Source organism: Harpia harpyja, chromosome 1, assembly GCF_026419915.1.
Source record: "Harpia harpyja isolate bHarHar1 chromosome 1, bHarHar1 primary haplotype, whole genome shotgun sequence".
Lineage (NCBI taxonomy): Eukaryota > Metazoa > Chordata > Aves > Accipitriformes > Accipitridae > Harpia > Harpia harpyja.
The window spans coordinates 101,709,970-101,730,583 of record NC_068940.1 but is presented as its reverse complement, the minus strand read 5'-3'; the positions used below and the strand labels follow the sequence as shown (position 1 = coordinate 101,730,583).

At 41.3% G+C, this 20,614-nt stretch overlaps 1 protein-coding gene across 2 annotated transcripts in view; it reads right to left on the bottom strand.

Moving 5' to 3' along the window:
* Positions 1 to 17,043, bottom strand: part of PRKAG2 (protein kinase AMP-activated non-catalytic subunit gamma 2) — a 226,489-nt gene extending 209,446 nt beyond the window's left edge. For both annotated transcript variants that reach the window (XM_052807182.1, XM_052807173.1), the window contains exon 1: positions 16,872 to 17,043. In XM_052807182.1, the coding sequence (XP_052663142.1) occupies positions 16,872 to 16,976 (105 nt within the window). In that variant the 5' untranslated portion in view covers positions 16,977 to 17,043. The remainder of the gene's footprint in view (positions 1 to 16,871) is intronic.
* Positions 17,044 to 20,614: the final 3,571 nt, after the last annotated feature.

Below are 20,614 nucleotides of genomic sequence, written 5' to 3'. Positions count from 1 at the left end.
ATGGAGGAGGGCAGTGCATTAGGGTTATTATATTACATTGGCTCTCTTACCAGGCTTTCATTTGAGGAGAGTTTTAAAACAAATACTTGGATCAAATACCCCATCAATAAAAACCTGGATATCCTCCAAAAGTCCACTTCATTGGCAAGTTCAAATAAAGCAGGTCTCCCTGTGTTTAAGGTGTAAGTGAAAACTTGAGTGCACAGAAGGTTGATATTAGAGGGTACACTTCTACGATCTACACTTATCTACATGATAAGAGCTATGATCTACAGAGGATAAACTGAATAGCATATGGATAACAAGATGAGACTGGGGAATATCAGGATCTTGCACGTACCTGAGAATTGACAGTCCAATGATTGGTGATATTTTACATTTCAGATTCAGAGTAATTAGGGTATTGATATTACTTGGTTCACTAGGAACCCCTCCAAACCAGGGCCAGTGCAGGCAGGCAAAGTGCTACAGAGGCGCTCGAGTTTACATGGAATGAAGAAAACCATGTTTTTCTCTAGACACAGAGAAGTAAACTACTTGTGTCCATTCAAGATCTTACAATGCTTTCCTTTAGAAAATGAATTTTGACTCCAAACTCTGTTCCACACATTGCATTTTTTGGCAAAGTCCTCCTTATCAGATATTCCAGATGAAGTAATTTTCTTGAATTCCTGCATAAATTTTCCTAGTACTGCTAAGCACCAGCAAAACACCTAGTGATCTCTGTCCCAGCTCTATCTACATGTCAGTCATGTACGGCAAAACATAACTTCTAAAGCACTTCAGAGCTTTTCATATGAGAAGGTTTGTATCAGTTCCAGAGTTTACTCCACATACTCTGTACCCAGCCAAGTAACTGCCAGAAGGTCAGGGGAGCGAGCGCTTGGTTTGGGCTACATGCTCCCTTCAAGACCAAGAACAAAGCCATCAGGGTGTTAGGGTCAAGACTGCCATGTTACAGACTTCAAGGATATCCTCTTCCTCTACAGCCGTGACACGTGGAAGGAGAAGCACAGCTGGATCCAAGATAAAGCAAGCTTGTGGTTAGGAGGTTATACTGTTGCTCGCAGTCTGGCTAGACTTGGCTTTAACCACCAAATTGACTGTGTATTTTTGGACTGGTGAGAAAATGAGACATTCATAACCCGATTCAGAAACTAAAGCTTTGGACAAAGTTTTAGATTAATCTGTTAATGAATTACCAGCAACAGCTGAGTTTATGTTTGACTGAATTTCTATGGTCAGCTTAATGAATACATATACTTGGAAAAGACTTAACCAAGATGAACATTCGTACTCACTCTGCTTTGAAGTTACACATAAAATATACAAATATGTTGCACCAGTCGCAGTTGCTTTACATTTAGTTTCCCAACAATAAAAAGTCAAGAGCAAGAAAATCTTAAGGCTATTGCCAGAACATATAATTAAATTTCCTTCCCAAAGTTATAACTTCCTGTGCAGTCCAGCCAATGTGCCAGACCAAGAACTCCAGCTCCAGCCATTGGAGGTAAGTCCTGTCCTTCCATTGGTATCATGGATCCTTTTCTGAACAGTTGTGTAAAATGACACACAGTCAGACTCATGGACAGCAGTGCTGAAAAGCCTGAAAAACAGAATATCCTAGAAAGGAAAAGATGAACTTCTTAAGGCCTATTTTTAATTAATTACCAGATGGAAATGAACCTTTCTTGGAACTTCTGGAAGCTTCTCAGAAAAGTCAAGCTTTCCTTGGAACTGGCCTTGTGTGCAAACTGGGACAGATAAAAGAAGGGTTTTTTCTCTTAAATAGATTGTGATAAATTCTGACACAATGCTCAAAAAAGAAAACAACATTAAATCACCATGAAGACTCCAACAAAACAATTCTAGCCAAGTATATGTACCACACATAAAAAACTCATATATTATGCAAACATACATAAACCAGTCTGAATTTACAAATCCTCAGCCTGTGCACAAAGGCATACTTTATTTAAATGACTGTTATAAATCCATATAAAGTACAGGACTTAGCCTTATAACTGTCTCGATGTCATATAGTTACCAGGCCTCTATTTAAACAAAATACAGTCTGTCAGAATGCTGTTTGGCCTTTTTATATTTTGTCCCTACAAGGGGGATGTGAAAGAGAAAGGCTGAACTTATTTATTCTGGTCTGGGCACTTTGCCAATACTCACAGAGATACTGTACTTTTTCTGGCTCACAGCGAGTTCAACCTCTTACCTGCCTCCCTCTTACCTGTTTAGACCGCTGGAAGAAACCACAGCTACAGAATTACAGTTGTAACACAATCAGAATAGCAGAGAGGGGGAATCATAGCATTAGCCTACCCTGGTTTCACTCTCCCATCTCCATCACAGATCACTTTTATCAGGCATTTTGCACTGTTAAATGTGGTAAGATTTGTGGTAAGCAGTGTTGTAAAAGTTATCTGCAAGGAGAGAAAGCTCTCAGCAGAGCATCCAGAAGAAACTTAAATATTTGTCAAATTGAATTATTGCAAAATTGAAAAAAACCCCTCATATTTCAGTATCCATTGACGAGGTATTTACCAGTACACCATACTTCGCTCATTTATACTTCACACACTCACAAGCTTTAGGTAGTTCCTTCTCCCATCCCTCTAACCTGCAGAGAACCTAACGAACTCTTAACACTTTCATCTCATGCAGAAATAGTGCCTCCAGCTCTGACCCCACTGATGATAGCAGTTTCAGTGATGACGGGGAAAATATTCCCGCTGAGGCAAGTAACACTACATTCACACCCAGCATATGTAGTAGTGAGCAGCTCATACAGCTGGAAATCTTCTTCCAGCAGGTTCAGCTGCTCCCTCCCCTGTGCTGAACAGGTCACTTAAGGCAAAAAAATATTCTTTAAATCCCCTAAAATGCTAATTGTATTGAGGGGTATCCTCCATGAAACAGCAGGAGCCTTGTGGCTCCCATTAGCATGAAGTATCCCACCCATGGGCAGCCAAAGTCATCAAAATTTCTGAAAAACCTGATATTCATCCCTAATGTCTGCCTATGTCTCAGGGATGTAAACAAACCTAAAAATCCTTTCCATAAAGACCCAACATGGAACCCTGTGACACTGATTTTTGTGGTCTTTGTATTTTGTGGTTGTGGTGGGTTTTAGAAACTCTATCTAGAGACAGCAGCTAGTGCTTTTGGCTGGGGGGATACTGCTAGGGGATTATTTGCGTGGTGGTTACAGTGGCTTTCAGAAATCACAGGATTACAAAATAGGAACACACAATAAAGAGAAATCTGATGTGAAAACTGGAAGACTGGAAGAAGACTGAGAAACTAAGATCTTTTGGCAACATGCTCAAAATCAGTCTTAGTCAGCAAAGATGTTTAGGAGATTGCTGTGAAATGAAGTTCCCGGCCCAGTGCCAGGAAGTCAGATTTCCACACTACAATGATAAATATCTTCAGTGGTAGTTGCTGGAAGGCCAATCCTGCCTGTCAAAATAGAAGCACCACAATGGACTGTTGTGAGGAATTTTATATGATGAACTTGATTTGCGCTCTGAGCCATGATCAGTCTTCAGGGCTGTCCTCATGATAAGTTTCACAGCACTGAATTTACATAATTTTAACTAAAAAGGGATAAATCTAACTCCTTGGATAAATCGTCCTATCTTTCTGTGTTCTCACTTTTCTGCAATGCTATCAGCAATCATATTTTTACAGTAAATAGTTTTCCATCTTCCTTAACTCTATTATCATTTTCCATTTAAAACACACTCTGGCATAATCAGACTGCTTTTCAAGATCAATCAGCCCTGGTAGGAACAAGTATCTGTCTTGGTGAAAAAGCAGTTGCATTGGCATAATCAAGTTACTAATGATAGGTCCATTATATAATCAACAAATCGGTGTTTCTGCTTGCTATTCCCTTTCCCCTTGCCTCCATAATAGTTCTCGGTTCAGTTAGACATTTGCGATTCATTTAGTAAATGGATAAAGTAAGCATTTGGATTTTTACCAATTGTGTTGCATCGTGCTGATTACTAATTGCAGCTGTTGTATTTCACTGCAGAAATACCTCCTTTTCAGCATAAGTATGATGATCTTTCAGACATAGATGAACATGCAGGTGCCCTGTGTATCACCTGTGTTTTCTGTTTCCTTGATATAATGAGTTTTTTCATCTCCAGGGGATTATGAATCCCAGCATGGGCTGGTAGCTTCCCTGTGTAGCTAAAGTTCCACTGTGTGATAAAGCATAGATCTCCTCACTTTACTTTATGAATCTCACTAACTTTATTAACTTCATTTTCAATTGCTCATAATTTCGTATAGCTCCCATCCTATGGGATAAATGTTCCATTTTCAGGCTCCTCCTACCAAATGGTCATCCCTTCATCATTGTCTTTACCTGATTTTTTCAGAGTTTAAGCAAAATACAACGTAGATATTTCAGCACAACAGTTCTTGAGAGGAAATTCTGGTTTTCGTTATGAATAAAAAACCCAAATATGTCATTGTATTCTATTTTATTTATTCTATATAATTGATCTGCAAAGCACTTCAGCCTGCTGTGTGTTAGAGGACACAGTATGGAAGAGAGTCACTTAGATATTTAACTCCACTTCAGCAGAATATATTTTGAAATGTCACTAGCATGTTACATTAATAATTAATTCATTTAAATTTCCCATTCCCAATATTTAGGCAATACCAAATAACTAGAACCAAAAATTCACAGATAATTTCAAGCTAGCTTGGCAGTAAATTGCCACTACCTTTTACAATTCGTGGTTGCTGAACTCCACAACCCCAAATAGCCAAGAAAGCCTCTAGAGGTAAATAAATAAAAAAAAGAAACCTTCTAAAATTATCTGGCAGGGGCAGACAAAAGCAGAGGATTCCTGTTGTGGGAGTTCTCCTGTGCAACATGTACATTCCCAATGAGCAAGCCCAGGCATATTTGTTTTTATACAGTTGTTTCCACACCAAGACACATTTCCATTCCCCCCTCCCTCCTTCTGCTTTTGTATTTCATCGTTCACATCAACAATTAGTGGAAGTGCCTGGCTGTGCCTGTTCACATTGTTCCCAGACTTTTCTCTCCCCCAGTGAGCTCTGAAGACCATGCATTATTTGACATGACATGACTTGGAGGCCTTCTACAGCAACAGCCGTATGCAGGGAAGCAGACAGAGACAAGGAAGAAAGTCAGTCCTAGTTACAACTATCTGGGACAGTAGGACTCAAATTAATATGCATTAATCTCTTAGCACAATACCCCAGGTGACTGGACATTAAATTACTTAGTCTTGTAAACCAAATAAACCCAAACCCCACCAGAAATAAAAACAGCCTAAAGGTCAAGATGCAAAGTCAGCTCGTTGTTCTATTTGTTTTGTGACATTAAAACACAGGATATGAAATCGAAAAGAATCTTAGTACAGCTAGAAACTAAATCCAGATGTTTTAACATCAGGCAGAAGCATATTCATAATGTGGGGTTTTTCTGAAATAATTAAATATCTATTGCATTTTCCATCACAGTTCATTTCTCTGCAACATGAGCAATTTGCCAGCTTGTACATACACACTGAATTTATTCAGTTTATATTAAACAGCTGCATGCAGGGCAGCTTCCCTTCACACACATAGGCTCTGCACTTGTGTCCTTACATGTTTTTTAAATTAACCTACTCAAGTGCACAGAACATTCAAGACCATAAAACATAATCAAAGGTACCTATTGCTCTCTGGAAATGAACTCTTAGAAATATCTTCTCTGAAAATGGATGTTTCCTTTGAGTGTCTACTCAATATTTCCTCTCATTTTGTTGCTAAAGTCCGGAGAAATTAGATTTTACCATTCCTCCAAGAAGTGATCACCAGACATATGTCCCCAGATGTTCAGCCTGTGTGTTCCAACTCTCATCTATTAAAGTGCATATACTGATCACTCCCATTGGTATTACCAGCCTTTGCTTTTACATGTGTGCCTCTTCCTCAGTTACTTCAACTCAAATACAGTAAAAGCTAAAAGCTTGTTTTACAACTGATATGCATAGAGAAATTTCAAAGACTAGGTTGGTTACCCCCTCAGCTTCTCACAACCTGAGGAGCTCCCCTGTGTCCTCCTGTCTTTCTCCAGTGACCTCAAGAAGCAGCAGCCCCCGAAGCAATATTGACACTGACTTGCAGAACTCCAAATACTTTAAACCCAAATACCTCTGCTTCATAAACATGCTGACAAAAAGTACATGTAGATTATGGCAGTGAAATATATTTCTCCTCTAAAAATATTTACATTGGAAAGTAATTTGAAATAACTATCCACAGTGAGTCTAAACACATTAAATGCCTACAGTAGTTAGCAAAACTTTAAAAGTTTACACAGGTAAAAAATACATAAATAAAAAATCCTCTCAAATTTTAAATGATTGCAGCTTTTTCTCAAATTACATTGAAAAGTTGAAGGGAACAGAAAAGGAATTTCTTTCTGAAGTCTTCATCATATGTAATACTTGGTCACTGTCGGTCAAACATAAGGTCGTACATAGACTTTATCATGTGTCACAATGGATTGCACTGCACTAAGTATCAGTATTAGTTTCAGTCTTTATCATCAAGAGAACAGCTGCTATTTATCTCTTCCCATATTACTTCCTAGTATTACTTTCAATCTCTGTTCCATAAAAAACAAGCTTCTGACTTGGGGTTTTGGGGTTTTTTTTTTCCATTTTAGGTATCAGGTGCAAGAGAATGTTATTGGGAGTGGAAAATTAGGAAAATCAGCTTCTGTTTTGTAATACAGGTGTAAATAGCAGAGGGGGAAGAATGGCATCTTGAAAGCTTGAAAGATGTAAAGATCGATTTTCAAATGTATTTAAGGACATCCTGATGCAAGTGGACTAGTAGCATTTTCAAATACTGCAAAGGAACCTAATGTGCCTAAATTATTTTGAAAATCCCATCTCTCTGAACTACTAGGCTTCTTAGCACCTTTTTTTTTTCCTCAAGGATTAATCTTGTGAATGGCATTTCAAGTAAACTTGAGTCATCTGTTCTTGGATTTTTGGATCTCAGATTATAGACAGATGGACATCAAAAGTCAATGAATTACCAAGGCTTACCAAGTTACCACTCACTTGTTTTATCTGACAATGTACACCATGAAAATAAAGCATGTTGGCTAACTAAGAAGGCATTGTAAGACAACATGTTTTATTCAGCATTGCAGTGGGATAGGAGGATACACATAGTCTGTTAATAAAGCCAAGTGCCTTGTTAACTATTGGTTGAGGTCCACCAGGACAGCTGCTGAATATTGGGTGAAAAACATTTTTTTCTTACTAAGTAATGGAGACTAGCCCACTATTGTACATGGTTAAGTAAGGCATGTTTCCTCTTTTACTGACTTCAGTGTTTCAGCTGAAAATCAGAAGAGTTCATTTAACAGCAACTTTTGCATGCCAACTGATGATGCCTCCACAGGTCTGCCACAGTGAAAGGAGCCAGAACTCTAAGTACACAATACAGAAAAAAAGGAATTTAAGTAATTGCAGTTTTTGAACTACTGGTATTACTTTATAAAGAAAAATGCTGGCATGTACCCTCCTGCATCTGCATAGCTTAGAGCGCGTACAGTCATTCTCAAAAACATAAAAAAATATAAGGAAAATGTATAATTAATCATCACCCAACTAAAAGAAGTCTATTAAATTAGTATTTACCTTTAACATCAACTAGCTAAATAAAAGGGCAAAGAGAACAGCTGAATAACATCTTCTACCTCCCATTCATTTCAGGCTATAAATCTTATGTTTATGAATAATGTTGGCTCAACTTTTCAGATGGCAGAAGCTCTCCATTTTCCCCATAAAAATGTAAAGTTGGTCTAGCATTAGTGGAAGGAATATCCAAGAAGAACAGTGTTGAGACCACGCTGGTATTCTCTCTCCTGCACTAGCTGGCAGCAGTACTGGGGAATGCCCAGCTCCAGCAACTGGAAAGACAAGTCAGTGGAGTACAGAATGCAGACAGGATGCCTGCAAACTCTTTGGAGGGTGCTGTAGGTTGAAGGTGGCTGGTCAAGTGCTGTTTCAAATGTCCCAAACCTCATGTGCTTAAGTTTATAGATGACTGCTAAATGGCTGCAGATGCCAGATGCCTTGTTTCAGGAGCTCTACAACTGATGTGCCACCAGCTATTCAGAAAAAAAAAGACTAATGTTTCACAACTTTCAACAACCACATGAACCACATGGAGGGTGTGATAATTAGGCACACTCATTGAAGTACCACCTTTGATGCTGGAATTTAATATAGTCTCCTCTGATTTATCTAATAACCTCAATCCTTGGTCTTCCTGATCAGACTGCCAAGAGTCCTAACAGTGTTATTTTAGGACACAGCACGACTGTCTGTAGACATTAGACTGGAATCCTTTCACTTCACAGGTATTTTCAAAAAGCAAAAGGAAAAATATTTTCCATCACTGCTGACTTAGGCTGAGCTTGTACATGGATCCTTATGGGACAAGTAAGATAGGAAGAAGGTTGGGCTTATGGTTAAGATAAATGAACTAGGTCTCAAGACTTCATGAGTCCAACTGTCACACTCCTGTACAACATGAGGCAAGTTGCTTAAACTCTAACCACCTACTTGAGCATCAGTACTGCAGGGACAACATCGTTTCCTCTCACCTGCCTCCAGTCTGTAACACCTATGAAGGCTTTAAATTCTTCAGAGAGTTTGTCTTTACTAACACATGTATCCTTATGCATGCGTAGACATCTAGTTCAACAGCGTTCAGTCATGGATGGAAAGAACATCCCATAAGATGTTTCACTGTTTCAATGGGGCTCACTGATAATTTAAAAGTTTCTTCTTTGTGGACCTCAAGCTTCAGCCGTTCAGCAATGCAAAGCTTACATCAAGGACTCTCCTCTGCCCAACCTCAGGCAATATAGCAGAGATTCAGACAGCTAGGTGATGATTTACTGCTCTTATCCCTGAACTGTCTTTCCTCATGCCTCTTGGTTTAGATCACACTTCCAACACAGATGCCATGATTAATACTCAGTCACAGCAAATTCCCCTCTAATTAATTTATGCAAAAGGAATGACAACACATGATGAAAACCACATTCCAGAAGATGCAATGCTCTACTGAGAAGCTGGCAAACTCCCATATGTATTGTGATAACACTGACTAAGCACCTTTTAAAATCTCTTCCTTACTGTCCCTTTCTTCCACAAGCCTTGTTGGGACTATTGTGCCTCCAGTTTCAACTCCCATCTCAGAGCATGCTTCTCCCAGAAGTCTCTACACTACATGGCCAAATCCAATTCAATCCCCAGATGTGGGGACAAGATCCAACCAACTGTGGAGTTAATTTCAGTGTGCCTGTGTAGTAGCTGAACAGTATTTAGTTTCAAGGAGGTTTCACTTGCCCAAATGCATTCCTTCAGAGCAATGAAGTTGTGCAGTCTCCATCCTTGGAGATACTCAGAATCTGATGGGACACAGTCCCGAGCAACCTGGTCTACCTGACCACAGGGTCAGCAGGAGGACTGGACTAGACAATCTCCAGAGGCCTCTTCCAACCTCAACTATTTCATGATTCTATAAAATCACTTGTCAGCAGTTACACCTTTTAAAGGCCATATCACCAAAAGCAAGACAATACAGGCTTAGCAAACATATTAAATGCACAACTATTTAAAGGCATAGAACAGTCCTGAATCTGTGGAAACTTGTCAAAGATTATGGCTAGGTAGCAAAAATAGAGCCATCGTGATACACTTCAGGATTCTGTGCATAATTCCAGGTGTCTTTCTCAATTTCCATGTGGAGTCCATTCAAAATAAGTGGCATGCAGGTAACAATCCATTTCTTCCACTAGGCAGGCTATAGGCAATGCTAATGGCACCTGTTTAGTCCATCACATTCTTACAACTATACCTTTTCTATGGAGAGCTTGTCTTCATCGAAATGTTTCTTCATGCTTGGATTCAAATTTTACCCCTAATCTAGCTCACCAAGTACTGATTTCTCTAATTCCACGGAAAACAAGTTTTCAAACTTTTCTAAAGGAATCAACAGGCACATAGCTTCCACAAACCAGATCTGAACATCAGTCATTCACAAAATACCACGAATAAGCCTACAACTGAGCAGGAAAATCCTGTGTTTCATAGTGCTGTAAGCCAGCACTCTGATCACTCAGATAGCTTTTCTTTCTTCAGCTTGCAGAAGCAGAGTATTTTCTTATCTTCATTGTTCCAGCAGCATTACTGACGTGAAAAGATGACTGAAAATCGCACAATGCCTGGTGTAAATAAATGATGATAAAGGCTTCATACCATGGCAGAAAATGCTTCTAATGCACACACTTCCTCCTAATGAAACTCCAGATCTATGAATGTGTTCTCCAGCAGCTTAAAAAAGGCATATAGCTCTATTACCCTGGTTGCAAAAACAGATTAAGTCTTCAGCTTATGACATAGGTTCTGTTTTTGGAGGAGAAGGTCACAGGGACCCTTTGCAATAATGACCATAAGGTCTGAACAATCACTGAGTGTGATATAAATGACAACCATGAAACACATACTGCAATGCATTTGCTATGCATCCCACTAAGTCACGCTTACATAATGTAATTTACTGTCATGCTAAATTATATGAAAATTTAAAGGACGCTGTATACTGTTCTATGAATCCTCAGTGTCGAAACCTGAAGTACCATGTTGTGTTTTGATTCTCTACCGTGTAAATAATGCTTTCACGCTTTAACAATTTTATATGTAGTTATATGCAAGCAATTTAAGAGAGACAGTATTACAGAAGCAAACACTAAACTGAAGCATTATATTCCAGTTTCTACAACTACCTAAAAAATAAACACAAAAATGATTCTGCAGCAGAAATTGTCATACGCATCACTGTTTCAACTCACTGCTAGTACTAGAAATAGTTCAGTAGTAGCACAGCACTATATCACCAAACCATCAATAATACATTTATTGATGGCATCTTATATTCACGTGTATACGTAAGTTCTCCTTTCCAGGAGAAAAAACATACTCCATTCAAGATACATTCAAGCTGCTTTTTGTCTTTGAAGACATGCATAACTCTCCCTATTTGTTAGGCCATAACACTTTCTCCAGCGTGTGTACAGCGCAAGCAATAGTAGCAAATTGAGACAGCAGTCCTCTGCAACCAGATCAGGCTCTGAAAGCAGGCTAATTGTCAAAGCCTGATGATCAGTCTAGGGTAACGTAGCCCACAAAGGGGCTATTTCTATGCCAGACAGACATATTCTGTGGCATCTCTTGTCTGCTACTGATGTCTTCCTTGATGCTTCATTTCTTTTGTAACCAACTCTGCTCTTTCATTATTCCCTATGCATGGGATGCCTTTTGATATAAATTCAGCTCTTTTTCAAAGGGATGAGAATTATACATGGTACTTTACTCAACATGAATGTCCACAATTTGGTCTACAGCCAGCCATGCTGACACAGTTTTGGTTCCTTTCTACTCCCATTAGCCTGCCAAGCCAGCACACAGACACACCAACCTACTTCCATGACTGTCCATACATCATCAACAAAATGATTGTTGAATCCTGTCTTCAGGGTCAAATTCTGCTTTTGGTCACATCTGAGCAGCTCCCTTGAATGCAATGTAGTGCCCAGGTGAAATTGGGCATAAGTTGAACGTTGCAGATGTGTGAACAGGCACTGGAACCTCCCAGGTGGAGATCACTACTTTCTGCTTCACTCCTGATTCCCCTAGGAGCATGACATTTTCTTCTGTTTTAGTAATTCCCAATATAAGCATGGTGTGAGTAACCTTCCCTGAGGCCAAAAGTCTCACCATCCACATTTCTGTGAGGTTCCTTCCACATTCATGACTTATTCCTCCAAGGAAATTAATATTTTTCTGAGCCCACATTCTTCACAGGCTCACAGGTACAAATAAAGGAGATTGGATGAGACCATTTAGGAGCAGAATTTCCTACCAGAAAAAGTGATGTTTTAAAGAAGCAGTACTTTTCAATAACCTGATGATCAGTTTGTGTTATGCTTTAAAAGCAAAAAGACTAAGAACTTCCTTAATTACAGAGGCAGCTATTATGACTACAAACATAAATCCTTTCTTTTTTCCTTCAGGTAGATTCAAAGTGCAAGCTCAACACTCCTGAGGAAATACCACTTGCCCTTCAGGTCCTTAATAGATCAGCCCTTTAGGAAGGAATCCAAATTTAAACTTCAAGGCCACAGAGGCTCAGGACAACTCAGAGTCTGCCCTATGAGAGCAAGGGGCAGGACAGTTGCAGATTTAATTTTAGAGAAACATTTCTCTCTCCTCTGTCTCACTCTGCCCCCACCTCCTTTTCCCAAGAAAACAATTTTTTTTTTTTTTCATTCCTAGATCACATTGGAAGCTGATTCACTCACCTCCTCTGAAAGAACTGACCAGCTTATTCCTCATCTGCAGCTTCCTAAAGTGATCCCTACACTGAAGTGCTATTCTCATCAGCCCACCCAGCAATTACCGGGAGACAAGCACCCTGCAAAAAAACTGTGACAGAACAAAATAATTTCACAGTGATTTATTAGGCATCCAGCCATTAATGACTGCAAGTGTGGAAAGCAAGATGGAGGGGCAGAGCCTGAGCCAACACTAGCTGTCAGAACATCATTGTCATCTATCGGGTTAGAAATATTGAAGCCATCTGATGTTTCAGCCTGGCATCCCGACGTAACAACAGGCCTGGAAACAGCAATAAATTTGCACATTGAGGAGACTGTTCAAAATCATAGAGGTTGACAAAGAAATGGGAGAAAGTGTGCAGAGATGTTTGTTTGTGTGACATTGAAAATAAAGGATCATAATCTCCAAGAGCATCTTTCTAGTGCACCAACTCTGCTGTCAGGGCTGAAGTACCAGAGGCAACAGACACTTCACTGAACTGAACTGAAAGATGTTTTTATATTCATTTGCAGATGTTATTTTTGTCCTTACTGTGAAAAAATCTCTTTGTTCATTTGAATAAAAAGTCACCTTGTGATGTATTTGGGAAAAATCCAAGGAAGTGCCAAGGTTCTGCAATTTCCACCTGCTGGGAGCACCAGGTGCTTGGCACTTGCCATGGTGAAGCTCTTGAGACAGGTTCTGCCCTCAGTTGCACTAGTGTAAATACAACATAACTTTGCTGGCACTGACTGAATTATCCCAGATGAAATTCAAAGTAAGCAAGAGCAGAATCTCTCCTTTTCTTTCCAGCGACATGGGATTACAATGGTAATGTTAACATTAGAACAGATCAATTTTGCAAAATGACAAAAGAACATACTGATCTCACTGCTGTGAGCTCCTACTCAGCAGACAATTGCATCCCATCTTAGAAAAGACTTTTTGAAATGTTCAAAGCAATGTGCAAGCATTAACTTCTAATGGCTTAAAAAGGAATTTTATAATGCTAATGTCTTCATATTACAGATGTGATGCATCTAGAGAGCAAAGGTTTCTATTCATATCTGTAGCAGCTTTCAAAGGTATTTGGACCAGAAATTTCCATTTAGGCATCTCTAATTTCAAGAATTCAGAATGTGCTGCTGGGAAAGACAGAGGGTGATATATATGACCTCTACTTTCCAAAGGCTCCTGCAGTTATATTATGGTCCATCGAAATTACTAGTTGGTTAGTCAGTTGTGTATTTGCAAGGAAAACAACAAACAAACAAAACAAAAAGTTGTTCAGTTGATGCAACAATTTAGCAAGTAATTCCCTGCCATGCTAACAGAATACAGTTGCCCCCACTTTACTCTTGGCGACTGAACACCAAGTTGAGAGCAGATAGGAAACCCAACTGGCAGGAACTTAGTGGTCTACCACTATTCCCAGAAGCAAGGGTTGGGCATCACCCACTTGTGCCGAAGGAGAATGAGCACAGAAAAAAGGTGAAAATAGAGTGTTTCCAGAATTTTTGTATCATGTCTTGTTCTTGCTTGAGAAAGATGTACCTGAGAAATGCCCTGGAGTGCTGCAAGACACAAAACCAGCTTTCTTAAATTGATACATCTTTTTCCCACTGTCACAGGCAAACCCAAAAAATAAAAATATGTGGGAAAGGGAAGAAAAGCATACAACTTTCTTTTCAGACATGCTTATTATTCCACAATCCTCTAACCTAATTGTAGCGTATTTTGCACTATTCGCCTTTTTTTTTGCACAATATTTGTTGTTACTTTTTCAGTCAGCATTTCTACATGACTAATAAATATGTTTCAGGATAGCCTGCACCACAGCAGTACCTTTCTGTCCCACTGCTTTCTGTTTCAGAATTGACTCCTCTCTCCCCTCCTACTCAGACCTTGTTAGTCCTTCTCTTGTTCCTAATTTGAAGATCTCAATGAGCAAGAATTACATGTCTCAGCAATAAACATGATCTCACAGCAACACAAAGAAGAGGATGAACAAAATAAAAATTACTGTCTGGTGAAAGCTCCCTTGACAACTACAGCTACACTGACAGGCGCCACTGAAATAATAGGAACGATGCTTCAAAACAACAGCCAAGAAAACGTTATGAAAGAGAAAAAAAAACAGTCTAAATGGATCTTTTCAAATGCAGATTCCACTGTCAAATGAGGAGAATGAGAAAAATGTTCTTTCTTATAGCACAGTCATATTTAACCTCTGCCAGATAACAGAAAACCACCAAAAATGTGGGTACAACCTGAAAGATCCTGAGCCCAATAGTCCATTTCAGGAATGCTACAATGATGCAGAATGCTACAATGATGCAGAATGGAACAGAAGGATCATATTTTGGGGATGGAGAGGAGGAATGAAAGGTGTTATCTTATTACCAAATCTTGAATTGCTTCCAACTGGGTGAACAATAAAACTCATGTTGACTTCAGAGCAATATCAGGCATTTGCAGGCTTGTGTCTGAATAACTACCACTACCTAGGTGACAAGCTGCATAGCAAAGAAGCCAAGAGATTAATGAACATGAAAAATTATGGCCCACTACTAATGATGGTCCATCCAAGACAGAACTAAGGCAACAGTCATGAAGAAAGGTTGTCTACAAGCTTAGGGAGGCAATTAGGAAAAAGCATTAGTCTTCCTCTGTCAATATTGCTTAAGTGTGAACAAGTTACTTAGGCACTTTTTCCACCTTAGCTTCACAACCATAAAACAGGGAAAATTGCTGTAAGTACTGGTGTGGTCAGAGTTATCTGGTGGTCGGAAGGTATTTCAAAAGCACCAGATGAATCCTATAAAAACCTGCAGCAACTGCAGCATCTCCCAAAATACCTATGGCTCTTCAGCAGGCAGAAAATGAAGCTTCTTGGAGCAGAGGTGGAGATCCAGCTGCACATAAGTTCCTGGCTAGACTGAGTCAGAGGTGGGGGGGCTATGGAAAGAGATGACATACTCAGTGCAGCGAGCAGGATGGAAAGGAATAAGGTGCACAGGGAGAGTGGCGCTTTGGTGTGGTACATTTTATCTTTTTCGTATTTTACATCCCTATTGTGAAGTACTACTGGTAACACGGCAAAGATTATTGCCTAAAAACGCCAGTCACAAATGCATAGGCAACACCCATGTTAGCAGAAACAGACCCTTTTCTCCTAGTACTGAACGCAGTCAGAGTTCCAGAAGTTTGGCTTAAGCTCTTGGGCTTGCATTCCTCTCCAGAGAAAAATGAAATCTGCAGAAGAGACATGTATTTCTCCTCCATTTTATTCCATACACTCAAGACACCTAATAAATTTGCTTTGACTTCTTATTCTTCCCTAAAACAAAGGAAAAACTTAGAACCAGAAATATCTTTTTGCTCCCTGGTGAACTGGCAGACACACGTGTCGGACTGTTTCCCACTTTTATATAATGAGATTTAAAAAAAAAAAAAAAAAAAGCCAAAACAGATTGCACAGGAAAAGATACAGGGACTCTGCCATTTCTTGCCAGAAGCACTGAAACCAAAAGCACATCGGGACTGAGAATAAAAAACTAAATGGTTATGTAGATAACAAGAACATCCTAATAGTAAAGAAAAACAGTAATCAAAGTTTTGAAAGGCATGTAAACTCTGGAAGAGAGAGCCAGCCAGCCTTTTAGTACTCACTGGGAATAGAGAGAAAGTTTTGGTCTGAGGTTATTCTGTATCTATATACTAGTTTCTTGCGTGTTTCTTTATAGTGTGGATATACAAAACAAAACAGAGTCGGTGAACAGACTGCATGGCTCGCTAGTCTGCTCCACCACAGCAATACAACTGTCCCTGCTCTTTCAGCAATAAACAGACTGCTTGTGTCGAAACCTGAGAGAGCTCTGGGCTTCCCAGCCCTGGGAAATTCAAATGTGGACGAGTTTTGAGAGAGGGAAGAGTCAGATTAAACACTGATTCAGCCACAAGGCACGGACAGTTCCCAGAGCCAAACCCGGGGATGTTGAGACCAGCATTTGGGGGTGAACAGACCTTTTGCTAAACCGTACTGTGAGTCTGTGTGTGAACTGGATGAGACATACTGAACCAAACCCACAGCCCAGGGCAGGGAAGCAGTGGTGCAGCCGGAGTTATCCTCGCTCCTCCGTGCCACAGACACTGCACCCTGAGCTCCCAGCACTGCACGGGGGGCAGAGACCAGAGGACCCCACCATGCTCCAACCCACCCCAGATGTGGAGGACTTGCCTGTTGCACAGGCTGCACCCCCAGCCCAGCATCCCCCAAACTCCAGACCTCAGCAGCAGGAAACACCTCTCCCTGCCTTTCGCTGCACTACATGTCAGAGAAAAACATGCTCCAGCGCCCAAGCCACGCCAGCTGCCGAAGGGGAGGAAGAGCCAGGAGCCACTTACGGGGATGTGCACTCGCAACATGAGTTTCTTCTGGCTGGAGGTTTTCCTGCTGCTGCTGCTGCTGCTGGAGGCATCTTTCTTCTTGTCCATGGCAGTGCTTCCCATCCCTTCACCCAGGCGTGGTGCTGGGCAATGGATCTGGAGAGTGAAGCTCCTTTTCCACCTCTCCCCACCGTCCAGGCTCCTTATTTTCTTTTTTCTTTTCTTTTTTTTTAATGGCCTTAGGAAATTGGAGGTGGGGGGGGGGGGGATAGGAGAAGCAGAGGGAAGGGGAGGAGTTTCTCCAGCTCCGGCCTTTAATCCCAGCAGCGAGGTGTCGGGGGGACCTTCTCAAGAGCATGAGATGCCCTTACAAACGCTGCTTGCCTTCTCACTCTTCCGCCCTTTCAAAAATATCCGGAGCATCCTGGGGGGGTGAGAAAGTTTCCTTCCCCTCGCCCAGCCCGGCCGCACTCTCCCCCGAAAGAAAGAAAAAAAAAAACAAACAAACCCCCAAAACACCCAAACGCCACAAAAAAACCGAAAAGAGGAAGGCGCTCGGGCGAGGCTCCTGGCAGACCGGCGGTCGCGGGGGGCCGGGCCGGGCGGCGGAGGGAGCGCGGATGCCCCGCGGAGAGCTCGGCGGGCGAGCGCTGCCCGGCGGACCCCCGCGGGGAGCCCGGCCGGGGAGGGAGGAGGTTCCCGGGCGCTGCCGAGAGCCCCGGCCGGCTCGCCAGGAAGTGCACGACGAGCACAACACAACTTTCCTCTGCGGCCAGCTCCGCAGCCCGCCGCGTGTTCGCGGCCGCTTCCCCCCGGCCGCCCTGCCAGCCCCCCCCTTTTTTTTGGGGGGGGGGGGAGGGAGAGGAGCTGGGGCTGTGCCCGCATCCCCCGGGCTGCTGGAGCACTGGGGTGGGCGAAAAGGCTGGGTTTCACCTTGCCAAAAACGCACAAAGGCGGCGCGGTTCCTTTCCCTCCCTCTCCCAGGATTTCTCGCGGTCGTGCCCTAAAGGAGGGTTATTTCCCCCAAAGGCACCCCTCGGTCCCCGCAAGCGCTCCCGGGCCAGCCAGCAGCCTTGAGCGAGTCGGCTTTGCACGGCCCAGCCCGGCTGCTGCAATGGCGCCGCGGCCCGAGGGATGGCGCTGGGCAGGGGGACCAGCCCGGCGTCCCGGCCAGGCTCACTCCCGCTGGGCAAAAGCACCGGGCTGCCCTCCCCCTTGCTGCCAGGGAACTTGTGCCAAGCCCCGGAGGGCCCCGGTCCGCTCTTGAACATAGATTTCCCCCCCCCCCCGCTCCCTCCCTCCAAAAAGCCTTCAAACGCCAATTCGGCCGAGCGAAAAGAGGCGGATCACGCCCCGCGGGGAAACGATTTTGGCGTTACAGAGTATCAGAAGACGAAAAGCTTTCAGGATCCGCTTCACCTGTGGCTGCGCCGGTTGCTGGTGTTTCAGAGCACGCTGCCTTGCAGATACAGAGCAAAACCATGCCAATGCCACCCCTGCTGCCAGGCAGGCTTTCAGGGCTGAGATTTTTGGACCGCAAAGAGAGAGAGATGCCTTTGCCTTAAAACAGCCAGTGGTTTTCATACACACAGAAACAAACAGATGTTCTGGATCAAAATCGGAAGTTTTGTTCTAGAAAAAGAAGTGACTCTTCTTCCCTGGACAATCTCTACACCGTTTTACACCGTCTGAATTTGAGAATTGGACCAAGCCTGTTACAGCCACAGACCTTTGATCACATCACTTAAACACAGATTTTCACTGGGTTCAAAGCTGTGCATGTATGCATTCACAGAGTCTGCACCATAGTTACCTCTAACAAATCTTACAGGATTCTATGATAAAATGATTTATAAGCATTGAGGGGAGAAGGGGAAGTGTTTTCCAGAAAAATCTAATTATCTTCTGAAAAAAATATAGGACTGTGATGGTTATCTTCAAGAAATAAAAGAATTCAGATTTACTTCCCTCCTTATGGAAGTCTCAGGATTTAACAGATACAGGTATAAAGTCAGTAGCCACTTCTCTAAAACCATACAGAATCAAATAAAAATATGTACCCTCTTCTTTAATGTTATACATAACTGTCCTATAGGTTCCTACAGGACATCATGGAAGGAAACAGACCCAGAAATGAGACCACAGGGGTTAACAACATTGTCACCGCATCAGAAAGGAATATTAATGGCACATGGACAGAAGCAGCAGAATTCCCCCAGACAGTAAATGGTGCCTGGGGCAGCCTGGGAGTCCCCCCAAAAAAGAGGAAAAGGTCTGTAACAGCCACTTTCCCCCAACATTTATATAAACTCTTCTGCCGACCAAGTGCTGCTGCCAAGGGATATGGGAATGACTGACCCCTGGAATCAAGAAGTGAGAAAATTACTACTGAACATGTCTCTCAAAAAACTGTCATGACATTTTTCATTGCAAGTATGGTCTTGAAAGTTAAAAACTAAAGAAAAAAAGAGGTAGAATTTCTTTAGAAGGATTTTAGCACTAGGCATCGTAAGTAAGCAGATCTCCTGGCTGTTCTTTATTAAATTAACAAAAATTTGAGGTGGAATAAAATCTACCATAGATATATAATCCATTCCCTTATTTATGCAGAATTGTTTCCTACAATATTATAATTTATTTTCCACATTTAGTATTTTAAATCTAAATTCATTCCTTTTCTTCTTGTAGGTTATTTATATGAATAATGGTGGATAATGTAAAATAAGTTTCAGGAAGTAACATAATGGCAGTATGGCCAAATTCCCAAACCTAAAAAACCGCCATGAATCAGCCTCCCCCCCAACATGATATAGCCTTAAGCATATTTCTAACTTCAATAATACCACAATGTGGGGTTATTCTTATTTTTCTCCTTTGATCCTCTAAGATCCCAAATATGACCTTTGATCCTCCAGTCATATTTTTAAATTTTTTCATTGCAGCTCTGAGGATTAGAGACATATTTAAAAAAAAAAAAAAAAACAAAGCCAAAATCCTCTTACAGCTGCTAGACTTCAGGAGCTTGACTCCCCATAAAATCAAGTGTTAATAAGACCTTGCTATAAAATAAAGGAATCACCAGTTATTTCAGACAGTAAGGCATCATGTTTTTATCCTTTTTTTTTATCTTTTGGGGACAAATGCAGCCATCGTATGAACAACCAACATCATAAATACTTTTAACGAGAGTTAAAATTATTTTTTCCATGTTAAATCCTGTCAATTTGACTACTAACAACTGTGTTTTCAGAGGCATGTAAGCATCTAAATTACTAATTTCACAGACAAATGGGTACCAAAATACTTTTAAGAATATAACCCTAAGTACTTAGAGGTTTCATGCACCCTCGGGGGGGAAGCAGAAGAGCATCTCAAACACACCAGCCACATTTTGCTTCTGCCTAATACCACCTCAGTGCTCCCCATTACCAAGCCATAGCTGTAACTCAGCAGAAGTAGCATGTGCATTTTGGGCTACACCCCGTCACAGAGCTTGCCCTAGTTATTCCTTAAATACAGGTTGAGTCAATTTTTCCATGATAAATTCCCAAACTACATTCCTAAGTTTATAAAATAGCCATAAAACTTTGCTTTGAGCCTTGGTTGTATCAATTGTAGTTGCCATAAGTAAAATAATATGTCACCAGCTAACTTTTGTGCTGAAATTTCACATGCAATATATAGAGATTTTTTAACATCTTTACATTTAAGTGAAAAAGTGTGTCTAAAGAAAGTGGTGCATGGGGAGAATTATGTGAGTT